The sequence below is a fragment of the Mustela putorius genome, unplaced genomic scaffold (genome assembly GCF_011764305.1).
Source record: "Mustela putorius furo isolate JIRA1106 unplaced genomic scaffold, ASM1176430v1.1 tig00000151_pilon_pilon_pilon, whole genome shotgun sequence".
Lineage (NCBI taxonomy): Eukaryota > Metazoa > Chordata > Mammalia > Carnivora > Mustelidae > Mustela > Mustela putorius.
Genome location: NW_025421296.1, coordinates 2,612,792 through 2,632,975, shown reverse-complemented (window position 1 = coordinate 2,632,975; position 20,184 = coordinate 2,612,792). Strand labels below are relative to the sequence as shown.

General features: G+C 38.6%; 1 protein-coding gene across 4 annotated transcripts in view; it reads left to right on the top strand.

The window, feature by feature from the left end:
• MTFR1 (mitochondrial fission regulator 1) overlaps positions 1 to 15,497 on the top strand; it is a 55,962-nt gene extending 40,465 nt beyond the window's left edge. For all 4 annotated transcript variants that reach the window (XM_045075735.1, XM_004772952.3, XM_004772953.3 and 1 more), the window contains 4 exons: positions 10,065 to 10,297; positions 12,163 to 12,427; positions 12,990 to 13,158; positions 13,973 to 15,497. In XM_045075735.1, the coding sequence (XP_044931670.1) occupies positions 10,065 to 10,297; positions 12,163 to 12,427; positions 12,990 to 13,158; positions 13,973 to 14,041 (736 nt within the window). In that variant the 3' untranslated portion in view covers positions 14,042 to 15,497. The remainder of the gene's footprint in view (positions 1 to 10,064; positions 10,298 to 12,162; positions 12,428 to 12,989; positions 13,159 to 13,972) is intronic.
• Positions 15,498 to 20,184: the final 4,687 nt, after the last annotated feature.

Sequence of the window (20,184 nt, the reverse complement as noted above, 5' to 3'; positions counted from 1 at the left end):
AAGCAGGCTCCCTGCTGAGCAAGGAGCCCGATGTGGGACTGGATCCCTAGACTCTGGGATCATGCCCCAAGCTGAAGGCAGCGGCTTAACCGACTGAGCCACCCAGGCGTCCCTGCCCATTATTTCTTTAAGTACTTTTTCAGCCTGGCCCCTTTTCTCCTTTTCTTCTGGGACCCTGATAAACCAAATATTAGATCTTTTATAGTCATACAGGTTACTGAGACTGTTCATTTTTTCCTAGTCTGTTTGCTCTTTGCTTTTCAAATTGGTTAATTTTTTCTTGTTCTGTCTCCAGATTCACTGATGCTTTCCTCTGTCTTCACCATTGTTTTTGATCCTATCCACTGTGTTTTCAGTTATTTTACTTTTTAGTTCTAAAATTGTTATTTGGTTCTCCTTTATATTTTCTTTTGCTTTGCTGAGACTTTGTTTCAGGAGACTGTTTGTTTCAGGAGTGCTGATAAGTGCTCATTGTAACCTTTTTATCATAGCTTCTTTATGTCATAGTTTAACATCTTTATCTTCTCAGAGTTGCCATCTGTTGTCTTTTTCATTCATTTTATGTTCTTTAGGTTTCTTTGTTTATACAAAGAGTGATTTTTGATTGAAACCTAGATATTTTCTAGATCTAAACCTGTTCTACAGCTGTTTTTCACTAATAGCACTCTGGCTGGGAAAGAGTAGGTACCACCTTACTTCTGCCAGGTGGGAGTAGAAATCCAGGTTCCCCATTATGCCTCCATTCACCCCTGAGGGTGTTGTTGGGAGCTCCAGCTCTCCACAAGGCCTCTTGTGACACCATCCCAGCAGGCAGATGTGAGTGCCTCATTATTGCTGAATGGGGTGTAATTTGAGGCTCCCCACATTATCTCCACTATACTATGAGGGGAGGATGCCCTTGTGACATTCCTTCTCCCTACTTTCTGTGACAGCATCCTGCAGAGTATGAGGTACCGCTTTTACAGCCTAGTAAGGATGGGAGTTAGCCTTTGTTGCATGATAAGGTGGGACCACAGTGCTTTCTGTGATGTTTGGAGTAGAGCAGTTATTTTATTACTATTTTTAAATTTTTTATTATTATTATTTTTTTAATTTTCAAAGATTTTATTTATTTATTTGACAGAGATCACAAATAGGCAAAGAGGCAGGCAGAGAGAGAGAGGAGGAAGCAGGCTCCCTGCTGAGCAGAGAGTCCGATGCAGGGCTCGATCCCAGGACCCTGGGATCATGACCTGAGCCAAAGGCAGAGGCTTTAACCCACTGAGCCACCCAGGTGCCTCTGTTACTATTATTTTAAAAGGTTTTATTAATTTATTAGAGAAAGAACACAAGTGGGAGGAAGAGGGAGAAGCAGACTCCCTTCTGAGTAGGGAACCTGATGCAGGGCTCAAGTCTAGAACCCTGGGATCATGACCTGAGCCAAAGGCAGACACTTAACTGAGCGACCCAGGTGCTCCTAGAGCAGTTATTTTTATATAGCTTTTATATAGCTATATATATATGCTTTTATATATATAGCTTTATAGCTTTTATATAGCTTTCTTTCTCTTGGGAGCCTACCCTTTTCTTGGTCCTTTGGCTGGGAGAGCAGGCTTTTGTTGGGCTTTTTTCCCCTGCATCTGCTGACATTTCTGGGTCACCCATTACTCCAGCAACCAGTCTGGGATATATGAAGCAAAAGAAAAAATTGGGGCACTCACTCCTACATTGTTTTTTTGAATCCCAAAGTCCCATTCATTCTTTCTTCCCAAGCTTTCAGTCATCTACATTTGTTTTATGTATAATGTCTAGGGGTTTTAGTTTTAGTTAGAGGAAGAATAGGGAAAACTAGTCTGCTCCATCCTCCCAGAAAGAGAAGTCTCTAAAGGACTTTTAACAAAAATGTCATGTTTGTAGAGGATATGACATGGGGTAGCTATTAATGGGGATTGTGATAATAGTAACTGAATTGGCATAATGGATCTGAATAATGGATTTGGCCTGTGATGTTGAAAATAATTGGCTAAAGGGTCTTTGAAAAGGTACCTGGAAGTACTGTAGGTAAAGGTAATCTGAACTTGAACACAATAAGAAAGAAACAGAGGAAACCCAGCTGGATTTGAATGGTGCTCTAGAGGGAGGGAGTTGCAAAGGTGGTGTAGTGCCGATGGCCATGGTTACAGGGTTAGTGATACGGCCTACATGATTAGGAAAATTGGACAGACTTTTTCTTTTGAGTATGGTGCTATATTGCCCTTTGTATTGATTTTTGACAAATTATAGATGAAAATTATGTAATAAAAAATTTTTTTTAGGGGCGCCTGGGTGGCTCAGTGGGTTAAAGCCTCTGCCTTTGGCTCAGGTCATGATCCCAGGGGCCTGGGATCGAGCCCCGCATCAGGCTCCCTGCTCATCGGGGAGCCCGCTTCCTCCTCTCTCTCTGCCTGCCTCTCTGCCTACTTGTGATCTGTCAAATAAATAATAAAAAAATTAAAAAAAAATTTTTAAAGCATAACTTAAATCTTTTCTTTTAAAAAAAGATTTAATTTTTAGGTAATCTCTATACCCTGTGTGGGGCTTAAACTTACTACCCCAAGATCAAGAGTCATACGCTCCACCAACTGAGCCAGCCTGTCCCTTGTAACTTAAATCTTAAAGACCATATGAATGAGAGTAGATTCAAGAACTTGTATATTTCAGTTTGGGTGTTTCTTTGCCTCTCATATTTGTATTTGTTTGAAAGCCAGAGCTATTCGAGATACTTGTTTCTTCTTTCTCCCTTCAAATTTATGTTAATGACATTTCTTTAAAAAATATTTTATTGATTTATTTGATCACAAGTAGGCAGAGAGGCAGGCAGAGAGAGAGGAGAAAGCGGGCTTCCCGCTGAGCAGAGAGCCCAATGCGGGGCTCGATCCCAGGACCCTGGGATCATGAGCTGAACCGAAAGTAGAGGCTTAACCCACTGAGCCACCCAGGCACCCCTGTTAATGACATTTCTATTAACCATTAAACTGTCACAGTATTTTCTCTGGGAAAATAGCTATATAAGAGCCCTTCATAGTTATTGTACAAATGATTTTTTTCAAATGCACAGAACTTGTTTTTTTTTTTCTTACTATTAGAAGAATTAATACTTGTGTTGAGGGGCACCTGGGTGGCTCAGTTGGTTAAGTGTCTGCCTTTGCCTTGGCTCATGATCCCAGGCTCCTGGGATAGAACCTGCATGGCATTGGGCTCCCTGCTCAGTGTGGAGCCTGCTTCTCCTTCCCCCTCTCCCTCTGCCTCTCCCCCTGTTGGTGCTCTGTCTCTCTCTGTCAGAGAAATAAAATCTTAAAAAAAAAAAAAAAAACCTGTCTTGAGAATTTTAGAAGATAACATAAAAGAACTTATCACAACTTAGCACTGTAGCAGGCAGAGTAAAGGCCTCATTTTTTTCTCTTCTATACACATTTTCATTTCCTTTTGAATTAGCAGAATGGCCTCAGAATTGGAAAGAATTATAAGAAGCATTGAGATTCATTGAAAGGATCAATATAACTGACAGTCTTGTTTTAAGATAATCCATTTGGGGCGCCTGGGTGGCTCAGTGGGTTAAAGCCTCTGCCTTCGGCTCAGGTCATGATCCCAGGGTCCTGGGATCGAGCCCTGCATCAGGCTCTCTGCTCAGCAGGGAGCCTGCTTCCCTCTCTCACTCTCTGCCTGCCTCTCTATTTGTGATTTCTGTCTGTCAAATAAATAAATAAAATCTTAAAAAAATAATAATCCATTTGTTTTCTTTCATAATAGTAGCCTAAGGAGAATGTGTATCTTTAGATATGTACACAGCATAGCATTTGTATTATGTGTGATGAAATTTAAAGACTGTAATCTCTGTGGCTTCTTAGTAGACAACATATTGTCATCAAGTATTTGGTAGCTTTTGGAGTAGAAGAATATTATTTAAGGAATATTGGAATATTTCAAGTTCAATATCTGTTGTTTATATTAATCTAATTGTACCTTCTTGATTCTGAGTGCCACATACATATCAAAATGAGTATGCAGCAAATGCAAATTTATAGGTTCATAAGACTTGAAAGTATTAAAGGTAGCCCCTTTGCTTACCAGACTGATTATAATCTAATGACCAAGATGAACATATTTATAAAAATCTGCAATATAAGGATAGCAAAATGAGATTGAGGATTTGACCAAAGATATCCAGTTTAATTTTTCAAATTTCAGTGTGAGTATAGAATGGAATGCGTTGTTCAAGGAGTGTTGGGGAGGAACTCTGACCTCATAGAGGAGGACCTTGATTAAGATTCCAAAGGAGATGACTCATCATGCAAGCTGGCTGGTTTGCCACAGCTCCACAGATGTGAGGGTAGACCAGGAACCTTTGTAGACTGGAGCAAAACTGTTTCCTATTCACAGCATAGCAAAAAGCAGTTGTTACTCATTCCTATTTTAATTTTAATTAATTGACACTAGATGTTAATTGATAATATACATCAATAAGATGCTACAGTCAGTACTGCATTAAATACATGGATTTAATGTTATTAAATAATCACTTTTAGGAAGGTCCAGCTTTTAAAATGCCAAAATAGGAACAGAGTCTAAAACAGCTAATGAAATGGTCATCTGGGGGGCGCCTGGGTGGCTCAGTGGGTTGAGCCCCTGCCTTCGGCTCAGGTCATGATCTCAGGATCCTGGGATCGAGTCCTGCATCGGGCTCTCTGCTCGGCGGGGAGCTCTCTCTCTCTCTGCCTGCCTCTCTGTCTACTTGTGATCTCTCTCTGTCAAATAAATAAATAAAATCTTAAAAAAAAAAAAAAAAAGAAATGGTCATCTGGGTCTGTAGCCTTACAAAAGTCCTGCCTTACTCCCTACTATAGATCCTTTAATGGATTACTTGCCTCTGGAAATAATTTCCTGGTTCAGTTGTCTATTCAGCTACTTATGCACTTTGGAAAGAGACTTTGTTTTCAGGGAACTAAATTGCTGCTTTAACCCCCTCCCTGGGTCCCATTGACAAGAGAGTATATTTTTATCTTTCTGGGCTATTCTCTAAACTGAAAAGGTGTTGGAGAATTAGTAACAATCATCCTAGGAATATCATCTTTCATAGGGCAATGGCTAACTTAACATGAACTCAGATTTTGATGTTTCATTAACTGTGTGATAGAAAGGACTTCAGAGGTGCGTTATGTTTAATTTAGAATTTTCTTTGAAATGGTTAGCAAGCTTAAAAAGCCCTTCGTATTTATCTAAGTTGTACCCCCCAAAGTGGCTGCCCTTGATAATATCATTTAAGAAATAAGAGAGCTAGAAAACTCTTGTGCAGTGCTACTCTGAACAGAGCTTGCCATAAGGCATTTGGGAGCCAAACTCAAAAAAGGTAGAAATCTCACCTATAGAAGAAGTTGGGGTACAGAAAATGGTTTTTAAGAGATAATCATGATTTGTCTTCTGCTTTTGGGACATCCATACTTGATCCTTCTTTTTGTTGTTTTTGTTTTATATTTGCTTTGTTTCTTTCACAGTTCTCAGAATTATACATAAGAATTTTAGAAAAGATCATTTTTCTTCATTTGTTTTTTTTTTTAAGATTTTATTTATTCATTTGACAGAGAGAAAGAGATCACAAGCAGGCAGAGAGAGGGGGGGAAGCAGGCTCCCTGCTGAGCAGAGAGCCCGATGTGGGGCTCGATCTGAGGACCCTGAGATCATGACCCGAGCCAAAGGCAGAGGCTTTAACCCACTGAGCCACCCAGGTGCCCCTCTTCATTTGGTTTAATTCTGCCTCTATATTGTAGCTTTTACTAGCCCTTTGAAGGATGGCAGAACACATTGGTTCTGAGAATGAATTATTTGTCAGATGTCTTATAGAACATGTCTGTGGGAAAGGGTGTATGCATTTTTAAAGGAAGGAACATGTCTGAGAATTTCATAAAATCTAAATATTTTCCATACATAAGAATATTGCACAACAGCATCTTGGCTTTTTTTGTTTTTGGTTCTTGCGCTCCTATAAATGTCAAATCTTTCTGTGGTTTTGAGAAGACATAATCATTTCAGGTTTACTTTCCTTTTTCAGCTTCTAAAAATCCACATTTAAAGTTCGACATTTACTGTAATTACTGTGTATGGTCATAACTATTAACATATTTCACAAAGGAAATGAAAAGTCTTTATCATCAAATTTATAAAAATAGGATAGACCTAAAATACAGATGATTTGACACTGTTATTAAATTATTTTCCTAAAGGACTAAACTTTTTTCCTGTTATCCTGGCACACTTGTTTTCAAGATGAACAATAATGAGTGTTTTGTCCTTAATTTTCAGTAGAAAATCAAAATGAAAAACTGATCTGTAGGGGTTTTGGGGAGATGCAGTAACTTCTTTTTTTTTTTTAACATTGCAGTTGCTGTTCAGTATTCATTAATTCTCTCAATTCATTTTGGCAAGAAAATATTTTGAAGTAAGCTGTTCAAACATGATTTATAGTTGATTAGTTGATCTCTTAATCCAAATTGTCATATTATCTTGTTCTAATTCTGGATATTGAAGAGTAAATGTTCATGGGATTTGAACTTCAGCTTACTTGAATGGTAACTTTTTTTTTTAAAGACTTTATTTATTTATTTGACAGCCAGAGATCACAAGTAGGCAGAGAGGCAGGCAGATAGAGAGAGAGATGGAAGCAGGCTCGCTGCTGAGCAGAGAGCCCGATGCAGGGCTCGATCCCAGGACCCTGAGATCATGACCTGAGCTGAAGGCAGAGGCTTTAACCCAATGAGCCACCCAGGCACCCCTGAATGGTAACATTTTTAAGACAAACTTAAAATCATTTAAAACTTTTGGATCCTGAAATGTGTATAATTTAAGTAGGAAAGTATTATCTACTAAAGTGAGAACTAGGGGGGCACTTGGCCGGCTCTGTTGGAAGAGCATGCAACTCTTGAACTTGGGGTCATGAGTTTGCACCCTTGTTGTATATCAAGATTACTTAAATAAAACTTAAAAAAAAATAAAGTGACTACTAGTTTTTAAATAAGAAGTATTATAACATCGTTTTTTGATGAGTGACACTATAGATTCTGGGTCCAGAATTTATTTGCTGTTACAGTATAGACTTGAAGAAATTTCTGTGTTCATACGTAATAGGAAAACCTTCATTTTCCTATTACCAGATACAAAAATATTCATTCTTTTGGGTTCTTTTAAAAAAAAAATTTATTTATTTATTTGACAGATCACAAGTAGGCAGAGAGGCAGGTAGAGAGAGGGGAGGAAGCAGGCTCCCCACTGAGCAGAGAGCCCGACGGGGGGCTTGGGATCATGACCCTGGGATCATAACCCACTGAGCCACCCAGGCGCACCTTGGGTTCATTTTTTTAAAGCAAAGTGTGTGCATGCCCTTTTGCAAAGAAATAAATCTTTTAAAAAAATGACAGTGTCTTATTAAAATTTTATTGCAGGTGATTAGAGCACATGCATCTAATCTATAACTTATATAGTATGTAATCTTTCAAAGAACATACTAATGTATGTAATCAGAATATAGGTACTATTCATTAGAGAAGTTTTTACCATTGTTTAGTCTTCATGTACTTTTAAAGAAATTTCATCACCTGTTTCTTCCCAGTGTGGAGGTAAGCAGTGGAATGGTAATTAAAGCTTTGTAAGCCAGACCTACTTCTTTATCCCACAGATACCCAACTTAAAATTAATAAAGTCAGTCTTTTTTTAAAAAGATTTTATTTATTTATTTGACAGAGAGAGACAGCGAAAGAGGGAACACAAGCAAGGGGGAGTGGGAGAGGGCGAGGCAGGCTTCCTGATGCAATGCAGGGCTCGATCCCAGGGCCCTGGGATCATGACCTGAGCCGAAGGCTGATGCTTAACGACTGAGCCACCCAGACGCCCCTAAAGTTAGTATTTTTAAAGTTTCTTGCTAGTTAAGCTAAGGCTGGGGACAACTGAGATATTTAGTCTCCAGGTATTTTTATTTAATAATATTACGGAAAAAAAGTTTACAGGCATCCTCCATGTATGGTAAATTAATTAAGAGAGCATAAGCAAAATTAAATAATGAAGAAAAACTTCTGAATTCAGGGAATACCAAAAGCTAAAGGTCCAAGAATTCCTTCATTTAGAACACAAGGTAGAATGAAGAATTATAACACTTGTTAAGCAAAAATAAAATACCAATATCCAGGTAAAGGAAAATTAAAATAGAATTTAATGATGGTTTTATAACAGGATTAGGTTTGAGTACATGTAACAGAGAAGCCCCAAATAATGGTACCTTTTACAAGATAGAAGTTTATTTCTCAAATCAAAAATATCCAGAGTAGATAGTCTGAAATTGACAGTGGCTCTACAGTGTTCACAGGGACCCAGATAGGCTCTCTGCCATCCTTAGCATTGGCTTCTATGCCCAGGTTAGCCTTTGGCTGTCTGGGACTCTCAAATCCAGTCATCACCTTGTACTCAAGACTCAGGAGCAAGGAATGGGGTGGGGCTAGAGATTAAAGGACTTTCTCACGGAGTCCTCTCCTGTCAACATCTGCCTGTATCTTGTTAGCTGGAACTCAGTCACATGACCACATGAAACTGAGGGAGCCTGGGATATGTTCATTAACTTGACTGTGGTGATTATTTCACAGTGTGTACTCAGATCATCATCTTGTACACCTTAGATAAATAAAATACAACTGTCAGTTTTACCTCAGTAAAGCTGGAAGAACAAAGGGCTTAAAGGCCTAGAAAACCCAGTTGTAGAAAAATAGGATGAAACAGCTGAGCGTATAAATTGATAGTTAAAAAGAAATCTAAATTTTATTCTCAGCCTCAAAAGACTTATATTTGGGGGCGCCTGGGTGACTCAGTGGGTTAAAGTCTCTGCCTTCAGCTCAGGTCATGATCTCAGGGTCCTGGGTCCTGGGATCGAGCCCCGCATTGGGCTCTGTGCTCAGTGGGAAGCCTGCTTCCTCCTCTCTCTCTCTGCCTGCCTATCTGTCTACTTGTGGTCTCTGTCTCTCAAATAAATAAAATCTTAAAAAAAAAAAAGACCTATATTTGTAACTATGGAGCAGTGCATCGTAAAAAAAACTTTTTTTTTTTTTTAAGATTTTGTTTATTTATTTGCTAGAGATCACAAGTAGGCAGAGAGGTAGGCAGAGAGAGAGAGAGGGAAGCAGGCCCCTGCCAAGCAGAGAGCCTGATGTGGGGCTCTATCCCTGGACCTTGAGATCATGACCTGAGCCCAAGGCAAAGGCTTTAACCCACTGAGCCACTCAGGTGCCCCAGTAAAAAATTTCTTTAAACCCAGGTGAAAATAAGACTTGTGTATGTAGTTACTTCATGGGTTCAGTTCATTCTTGTCCCTCCTTTTTAGTTTCTGATGCTGTTTGGGCCATATTGTTACACTGTGTCTTGAAATTTGTTGTATTTTATCATACGTGGAAAACACTGACTTTGAAATGCAGAAGCCCAGATCCTGGCAAAAGGATATTGAATTACTCATTTGATTTTGTTGTCAAATGAAACCAGTAATTAGTTTACCTTTTTTTTTTTTAAATTTTATTCATCTATCAGAGAGAGGGGAAGAGAGCGAGCACAGGCAGACAGAATGGCAGGCAGAGGCAGAGGGAGAAGCAGGCTCCCTGCCGAGCAAAGAGCCTGATGTGGGACTCGATCCCAGGACGCTGGGATCATGACCTGAGCCGAAGGCAGCTGCTTAACCAACTGAGCCACCCAGGCGTCCCTAGTTTACCATTTTTAGAACATTAAGTTCAAACCTACTCAAAATGTGGATTAGCAAAAACATTGTTGGAATCTGTGATACTCCTGATAGTGTAAGTTTGTGCATATTACATAGAAATTATTGATTGCAGTAAGAAACCTGGCTTGGTATGTACCTGCATCAGGTTGATAAGTACTTTGTTGTTTTGAAACTTACAGGAGGGGAATTATGTAAGGTTAGTCTGAAAAGTATTTCTCAGATATCATGTTCTGATTAATTGGTAATGATCTTTATATTTCCTTACAAACCCTGTGATCTAGCGATCCTTTTTTCTTTCTTGCAGGACAGAGGTCAGATCCAGGCAACCTCTCCAGGATGACCTTCCCTTCTTTGAGAAGCCGCCAAGCAGGCAGTTTTCCTTACCAAACCTGTCTCCAGAAGATCCTCAACAGAAGACAGCACTAGCGAATGAGGAAGCATTGCAGAAGATCTGTGCCCTTGAAAATGAACTTGCTGCTCTCAGAGCTCAGATTGCCAAAATTGTGACCCTGCAAGAACAGCAAAATCTCATTACAGGTCTGTAAATCATACATTTAACCAGTGAACTGGAAATTAGGAGAATGCCACTAATTTTAAAATGTATTAGCAAGTAATAGCCATGGGGTTGTTAAAAAACCAAGATCAGTCTTCTCCATGGTTTAGTCCAGGACCCAGTCAAGTTTAAGTGGTTTTGTTGGTTTGGTACAATTTTGATGCTATCAGAGAGAATGAATTTGGGAAAGTACTGAAATTCATACAGTTTAATTGCTGCTATGTGAATGCACTTGGGAAACTTTTGTCTGTGATAATGGCACCAATTTTATCAGCCGTGAAGTAATCTCAAAAGAGCCCTGACAGGGTTGAGTGCTGTTTACTTACCTGCATATTGTAAGGCAAGTCCTAGGCCTTTCTTCCTCCCTCTTATGCTCTAAAATGGGCCAGTAGTACCTATATGGTGGAGTTGTTATAGTAAATGTGGAAATTTTATACAATGCCTTTAGCACATGGTAGCTACTTAATAGTCATTTCTCTTCCTCTTGCCCAGAGTAGAAACTGAATTCAGGTCCTGTGACTCCTGGTTTAGTACTGTGTGCTTTTATTTGTGTGCATTGTTACTTTGGAGAAGAAACCATAGTTTTGAAATCCTAGCCCATTAACCCACTGGCAAGTAGTAGTTGTTTTCCCTAGTGGTGTTCCTGAGGCCTGGCTAGATTCAGAATTAGCCAATTCTAAAGGTTAAAGGATAAGGACAGTTACTCTGCTTCTGAACCACTTATGCTCCTAGAGTTTAATGTAATCCAACATGGAAACCTCATCCAGCCTGTGTACTGCCAAGATAGAGAGCAGATGGACTCTGGGCACTGAGTGTTTAAGAAGTAATTGGTTACTTAAATGAAATTTGCATGTAACTTTTTGAAATCCAGAAGTCCTGCCTTTGCTTTTAACTTTTAAATTGCATTTCTCTTTTGCTTTACCTCCCTCTTCTGGCAGACTATGAAAACTGCTGTAGTGAGGCAGTTTGGAGATTTATGTTACTAAATGTTCTATTTACAGTCAAAAACCCTTGAGTAAAAATTTTACATTGAGCTCCCCCTAATTAATACAGTTCAACCAGTGAACAACTGTGTCCTCTAGTTATGCAGAAAGATGAATTTTTACATCCTTATTTTGGTTTCACTTTAACTCTTACCTTGGTTACTGTTTTGAAAAGTAATACTTTTTCTTCTTTCAGAAATTTGTTGAATAATAAGCCTTAAAACTTTAAATGCCCAGTAAGTCTTAAATATATATATTCCTAAAATGAATCACAAATTTACCAGTTTTTCCAAATACAGTAGTGAATTGTCAAACTATGTTGAAGATGTTTATACAGTGCACATTGTTTTATATTTTATCTAAAAGTAGTTAGAGAATGTGCAGTAGCCAGGCTTGAACATTTGAGATCACAAAAACACCCCTGTTAAGTGGAACTTTTCCATCTGGAGAGTTTGGGATTAAATGCAGGTATTCAAGATTCTAACCAAGTAAATGAAACTTCCTTTACTTCCTTAACTGAGGTTTCTTTCAAGCATATTGATTTCAGGTATACAAAAGTCCTTAACATAATTTTGCTGTTAAAAGAATTTCTTTCTTTTTAAAGGATTTTTTTTTTTTAAGATTTTTTATTTATTTGACAGACAGAGATCACAAGTAGGCAGAGAGGCAGGCAGAGAGAGAGAGAAGGAAGCAGGCTCCCCGCTAAGCAGAGAGCCTGACACGGGGCTTGATCCCAAGTCCCTGGGGTCATGACCTGAGCTGAAGGCAGAGGCTTTAACCCACTGAACCACCCAGGCGCCCCTGTTAAAAGTATTTTATTTGCCGGTTACCATCAAGATTAAATTGATTTTTCCTTATTTCTGTAGGTGACTTAGAGCCTGCCACATCTGTTACTACACCACCATCCTCTATTCCACCACCACCACCGCCGCCCCCACCTCCCCCACCCCTTCCCCCATCAGGACTCCACCAAAGTGCATCATCGGCTATTGACCTGATAAAAGAGCGAAGGGAGAAAAAAGCCTGTGCTGGGAAGACTTTGGTTAAGAGCAGTCCAAAGAAACCTGATATGCCAAATATGCTAGAGATCCTTAAAGATATGAACAGTGTAAAACTTCGGTCAGTAAAAAGGTGAGAATACATTTACCTTCTCTCACACTTTATTTTTGTTGTGTTTTGTAAAACAAAGTACTAGACTCCTTGAGAATTATTCTTTTATAACATGATTACCATGAATAGTTCTAGTTTTTAGTTTAAAAAAAATTCTTAGTTCTTATCTAAGAAATTAGCAAACATCTCTAGGTTACACTTTGTCTTTCCCCCATTGCATTTAAAGTTCTTTTATGTAAAGCCTTTGTTATTGTCCAGTGCTTCGTTCAGTAAAGCTGTGTTGTATATGCACTGTGGTGATCACTAGGCTTTGGGAGAAGAATGGAGCTGTAATTGCCTGAAGGGAGAGCACAGTGTGTGCTCTTGAGTTGAATTGAGTAGCTGTTCCTTGGGCATCTTTGTGTTCTTTAACTGAGCCTTAAATCTAGGGTTTCTGTCTCACTTCTCGCAATGTTTGTCAGTAACTTCACTGGGGATCTGTGATGCTAGAGACGTGCCATCAAGCATGTGCAGGCACACAGTGACTTCTCGGAAGGAGCCAGCATACTGAAATGTCCCCTTGGTTTCTGTTCACTTCCTTAAGGTCAGAACAGGATATAAAGCCCAAAACGGTGGATGCTACTGACCCAGCTGCCCTCATCGCAGAGGCTCTGAAAAAGAAATTTGCTTATCGATATCGAAGCGATAGTCAAGGTGAAATTGATAAAGGAATTCCCAAACCTGCATCAGACGCCACCTCAGAAACAGTGTTGGTGAGTATTAGGTCACCTCTTCCCTTGTACAGCATGGCAATTGACTCCATTACTGAGCCACCTGTATTTTGTGACATTGAGCTGTGGCCTTAGAATTCAGAAGGATGTGCTATGGGATTTAGCCCCTACCCACGAGTAGATTTAAGAGCGTAAAAAGGGAAGCAAAAGCCAACTCTTGGCTTCACTGCTTAGCATCACGAGTGTTAAATTTTCCATGCTGTGCTTGATTTCCATGTAAGCATAATGAAGCGAAATTCATTATACTAAAATTTATATCTTAGGACAGTATGTATGTTGTGGAGGAGAATTCAAAAAGTAAAGATCATTTTCCTTTAGGGGGCCTTGTGAAAGTAGTCTGAGGTGGGTGAGATTCAGCGTGGACCTTCCTTGCAGTATGTTTCATGTCATAGGGGAGATTGAGCAGATTTTATGGAAACTCAAATATTAATTTATACATTCCCTTTACTGTCATGTGGTATATGTGCTTGTCCATTCTAGAGAAGCAGGTATCTTAGAAATTCTAGCATCTTTGAAACTCTTTAGACATTGAGAAAAGGAAACCTTATACTTCATTCTTTTACTCAAAGAAGTAAAATTGGACTAAAGCTTATGGTCTTGCTAAGATGGTTATAGTTTTCTAGGAAATAATTTGCTTTCCTTGTTAATGTGTCATATTCAGTTCACGGTTTTACTGTTTTATTGCTTGGTTTTTCATGCAGAACCTACCCAGACTTTTGATCCATGATTAGGAGGGGAGTATATCATTACTTTTACCTGAACCAGTGTCTTTATACTTTTTTTGTTTCTTTTCCAGTTTGGGCCACACATGTTGAAGTCTACAGGAAAAATGAAGGCTTTAATTGAAAATGTTTCAACTTCCTAATAGACAGTGAGCAGAGAAAAACTATCCTTGTTCCAGCTGTTGGTTTGTTAGGGCTGTTTGACAAGTAGAAATCAACACTATTTAGTAAATACTTGAATTTAGTATTCAGTGACATCCTGTAAGTCTAATTAGATTCAGCAATAACAAAAGCACTCTTAAGTTTGTGGGGGTTTTTTTGTTTTTTTGGGGGGGGGGGGGTAAGATTAGTTCTGAAGTTTTCCATAACATGTATTCAGATATGTGTTTTTAATGTATAGTTGGGATGTTCAGGTTTCTACTCTTGAGAACAATTACATAGATTTCAGAAGAAAGGACATTTGTAGATGTTGAGTTTTTAATTTTTAACACTAATTTATATGTGCAGATATTTTATATGCATATATTTGGATATAAAATAGTATGTAGATTTTAATAATGATGTCAGTGAAGGTACTGTTACCATCATTAGTTGTCACTGATCATTTACTACTCAATGATGGAACACAGGTTGTTGGAGTGAAATATTTAGGATTGGAACCTTTTTGCCTTGAACGGGACTTTTTACCTTAGAATCTCTCATTTCCTTGGAGATGGGGTTCAAAGTAGGAACCAGATAATGTTCACTGCTGAAAATTCCATAATGCTTTCATTTAAAGGGAAGTCAGGGACTATGAAAGCTGCTTTCACTTTAGTGCTTTCCAGCACTGAGAAAGAAAATGTAGTTTTCATATAGTGAGAAATCAGATTATTGAATTAAATCTGTAACAGATGAAAACCACAATGTACCATCTTTTTTTTTTTCCAGTTGAATAAATGGCATCATAAAGATAACTTGTTGCTGAGGTAATACATAATGGAAATGGCAATATAATGGAGTTTTAAGATTTTTAATATTGGTCAAATACCGTAGCTTTATAATGAAACCTTGAATAGGTGAAATAATTTCATATAAGTTTATCATTGGTCAGAGTGCTGTTCTGTTGAATTACATTATGCAGCAAACCTTAGGTGCTATTAGAAAGTGGAGAACAGCCTTTCTCATTGAGGGCTTCTGAGGAATTGCTATACCTGATCATTTGTGAATGCTTGATAATCTTTATGGTTTTCTGTATTTCTGTTAAACTCATAGTTAATGCCAGAATCTCTTACCACAAGTAAATATTTGGATTTACTTAAATCTAGTAAAAAGAAGTGAAGATAGGAAGAGGAGAATTTACTTTTAAGTTATTGAAAATATGTGCAGTGTTCTCAATATTAGCAAATGTTACTCAGCTTAAATTTGAACTGTGACTTATTTTACATATGTTGTTGATTACATTGTTTGATTTATAAATTCTGCCTTTAAAAAAATTCAGAAAATTTGCCTGAATTTCATATTTTGACCTCCTAAGAATTTGTATCAGTATTGAATTTTGGCCACTTCTCCAATTGAAGAAGTTACTGTTTTAAAATAAAGCAAACTTACGTTTTCCTTGGACCACAAGGCCTATATGTTATTTTTTAATGGGTAAGACTCTCTTATATCGTACATGCAGATTCTTTAGAATTTACTTTCTGCATTCTGAAGGTGGAAATCCGTTGCCACTTACTCACCAGTCTCAGTTTCTCCCACTCAGCACAATGCCTTAAGTGAAAGATGATAAAAATAAAGTTTCTGGGGCACCTGGGTGGCTCAGTGGGTTAAAGCCTCTGCCTTCGGCTCGGGTCGTGGTCCCGGAGTCCTGGGATCGAGCCCCGCATCGGGCTCTCTGCTCGGCGGAGAGCCTGCTTCCTGCTCTCTCTCTGCCTGCCTCTCTGCCTACTTGTGATCTCTGTCTGTCAAATAAATAAATAAACAAAATCTTAAAAAAAAAAAATGTTTCTGAGCCTCAGCTATAAAATGTAAAGTAACTAGTATGTTTTGTCTCCTATGATCTGACTGGTCCGAGATGCACTATATATACATACTGAATAGGAGTCAGAGAGCCTGTACTTGGGAGTTCTACAAGTCATTCTGTTTTCAAAACAGGAATAATACTCAGCTGAAACAGTTGTTGAGGATTACATGAAATAAGTTTGAATGCATTCTATGAGTGGTAGATAGCTAAATAATTACTACTCACATGATTTTACGTGAGGGTGCTGTAGCTTCCAGTAAACTGATTTCTACTAGGTGTCATCCTGTATACTGCTTGCACAGGCTTGCGGTGGAGCAGAAGTCATGGGCCCGTCTGTGCAAGAATCCTGTTTTCTTGATATACCTAGTTCCAGAGCCTGTGTATCAGTGATAAAGAAGACAACGTGAGGTAGCAACTACCGGAAACAAATACTTTGGAAAAACCATCCTTCTAACAACTCCAAAATAAGGGAGTTTTCTCTGAGGGATAGAATGAGGCTGAAGTAGACTTTTGGGAGGCAGTCCAGGATAGTGGTTTAGGGAGCTTAGAGAGCTGCTAAACTCAAATTTACATATAAAGCAATTGTTCTAGAAGAACTAAGGGCTGACTGAATAGCTTTCGTACAACGGAAGAGAGAGGGACCACAGAGAGAAAGGTAGGTGAGAGGGAGTAATGACAGGAACCTGAACCCCAGTGCAGCAAACTACATAAGGAGGGATATCCTGGGGGAGCCTGTGTGCAGATTTGTCCACCCTGGGGCACAGCAAAAAAAAAAAAAAAAAAACTGGTTTAAAGGGCAATTAGCCCTGAGTGAAGGAGAGCCATTTACTAACTACAGCTGTCAGAAGAATGGTGGAGAAACTGCTGGGCCTCAGGTGGAAAGCACTGCTCATTACCATTGTTTATGTTCCCCTTCCATCTTGATAGCGTAGACTGGAGCAGAGTCCAGGCACTCTAGCCAGCCTGCTGGGCCACCCCAGTGAGCCTCAGGCCCCCACTAGCTTGAGCCATTCCCCCCAAAGGTGGCCCTAGCATAGTGTGCATAGTATATCCCTGGCCTGTGCCTGCTTCCATTCCGGCTCACCATGCAAAGCGGTCAGGCAGCTGCAGTCTGCACAGGGCATTCCTACACAGGGCCACTCCTTCAGGATTGGGAGGGGTAGCTGTTTGCCTACTTTACAGAAGCAAAGAAAGGCAAAAGAATAGGACAAAACCTGAGAAAACTAAACAAAATGGAGATAAGCATGTTACCTATGAGGGGGTGGCTGGGTACATTTTAAAAAGACCCACGTATTTGCTGCCTATGAGACTTATTTCAGATCTAAAGATACATCTATTGGAAGTGACAGGATGAAGAAAGTTATTCTATGCAAGCAAACAGTAAGAAGACTAATGTTAACAATACACATATCATACAAAATAGACAAAGACTAGGGGCAAACATGTGGCTCAGTCTGTTTAAGTGTCCAACTCTTGATTTTGGCTCAGGTCATGATATTGGGGTCCTGAGGTGGGCTGCATCAGGCTCCATGCTCAGCAGAGTCAGTGTGTTGCTCTCTCTTTGCTCATCCCACACCCCCCTCATGCTTGTTTTCTCTCAACTAAATCTTCAAAAAAAACCAAAATAGACCAAGACTGTAACAAAAGACAAGGGTATTACATAATGATTACAAGTGTTAGATCCTCTTGGATCAACCCCTTTTATCATTATACCTCTGCAGCCAACATAGGAGCATGTAAATATAGAAAGCAAAATATTGAGACATAAACATAAAAGAGAGAAAGTGACAGTAATACTTTAATAGTAGGAGCCATTAATACCCCCACTTACATCAATGGATAGATCATCCAGAGAGAAAATAAGGAAACATTGGCCTTAAATGACACATTAGACCAGATGGACTTGATACATACAAAACATTCCATTCCCCCAAACTGTAGAATACAGATTCTTTTCAACTGTACACAGAACATTCTGCAAGAGCGATCATGTTAAGCCAGAAAAGTTTCAATAAATTCAATATCAGGCCTCTTTTTTCCTAACAGTTAAAACAGTATGAAACTAGAAGTCATTTACATTAATAAAACTGGTAAAAACACAAAAACATGGAGACTAAAAACATTATTAAACATTAAGTCAATGAAGAAATCAAAGAGAAAATTAAAAAACACTTTAAGACAAATGAAAAATGAAACAACTTTACAAAAGCCATAGAATGCAACAAAAAGCATTTCCAAGAGGGAAGTTCATGGCTAAAGAAAGTCTACCTCAAGAAACAAAATCCCAAATAAACTACCTAAGCTTGTATCTAGTTAGTAGAAGGAAGGAAATAATAAAGATTACAGAGGCCAGCACTGGCCTGATACTGAAAGACAAACCACATAAAAAGAAAACTACAGGTCACTATCCCCAATGCAAATAGATGCAAAAATCCTGAACAAAGTACTAGCAAACAGAATTTAGTATGTTAAAAGGGTCATACACATGATCAAATGGGATTTATTCCAGGGGTGCAAGGATGATTTGACATCTACAAATCAATGTGATATACCACATTAATAATACAAGGATAAAAATGTATGCAACAGATGCAGGAAAAAGAAACACTTGACAAAATTTGATGGCCATTTGTGAGAAAAACAAAGTGGGTGTAGAGGGAACGTACCTGAACATAATAAAGGCCATGTATGACTGACTCACAGGTAACATCATCCTCAATGTTGAAAAGTTTAAAGCTTTTCTTCTAAGATCAAGATAGGGATACCCACCCTCACCACTTTTATTCAATATAGTATTGGGAAGTCTAGCCATAGCAATCAGGAAAAAAAAGAAAAGGCATCCAAACAGAAAAGTAGTAAAACTCAATATTTGCAGTTGACATACTATATATAAAAAACTAAAAGGATCTACCAGAACACCATCATAACTAGAAATGAATTCAGTTATGAAATTTTAGACAGGGGCACCTGGGTTGCTCAGTTGGTTAAGCATCCAACTTTTGATTTTGGCTCAATCATGATCTCAGGTTTGGGACTGAGCCTCTTGTTGGGCTCCATGCTCAGCAGGGAGTCTGCTTGAGATTCTCCATCTCTCACCCCTGAAATAAATCTTTTTTAAAAACAGTATACAAAAGTAACCTACAGAAATTAGTTGTAGTTCTATATACTAATAAGGACCTATTAGAAAAAAAGTTGAGAAAATAATCCCATGTATAACTGCATTAAAAAGAAGAAGATACCTGGGAATAAATTTAACTAAGGAAGTGACACCTATACTGTGAAAATTATAACTGATGAAAGAAACTGAAGATGACACATACCATGCTCATCGACTGGAAAACTTGGGATTGTTAAAATGCTCAAACTACCCAAAGCAATCTACAGGTTCAGTGCAATCCCTATCAAAGTGCCAACTGCATTTTTCTTTTTTTTTTTTTAAACAGAACTAGAACAAATAATCCTAAGATTTGTATGGAATCACAAAAGACCTTCCAATAGCCAAAGCAATCTTGAGAAAGAACAAAGCTGGAGGCACTGTGCTGATTTCAAAACCTATTACAAAACTCTAGTAATTAAAACAGTATGATACTGGCATAAAAACAGACCTATAGATTAATGAAACAGAATAAAGAGCCCAGAAATAAAGCCAGGCATATATGGGTCAATCAATCTATGACAAAGGAGCCAAGGATGTACAATATCTTCATAAGTGGTATTGGGAAAACTGGTTCACTTATACCGTATACAAAAATTCAAATGGATTAAAGACTTGAATATGAGGCCTAAAACCATAATCTCCTAGAAGATACCACAGGCAGTAATGTCTTTAACACTGGTCTTAGAAATAGGCTTTTTGGATCAGTCTCCTTAGGCAGGGGCAATAAAAGCTATAATAACAAACATGATCATATCAAACTAAAGGGTTGTACACAGCAAAGGAAACCCCATCAACAAAATGTGAAGGCAGCCACTTAGTGGGAGTTGTTACTTACAAACTGTACATCTGATAAGGGGTTATCCAAAACATAAAGAATTATACAACTTCTATCAAAAAACCAAATAACCTGATTAAAAAAATGGGCAGAGGACTTGGATATTTTTCCAGAGAAGACATACAGATGGCCAAGAGGTGCACGAAATGATGTTCGTCGTCGTCAAATTGAAACCACAGTGTCACTTCATACCATCAGACTGACCAGCATCAACAAGTGTTGGTGAAGATGTGGAGAATGTATATTAGAATCAAATTTGAAGGTTAAATGATTTTGCCCGTCATGTTAAAAAAAT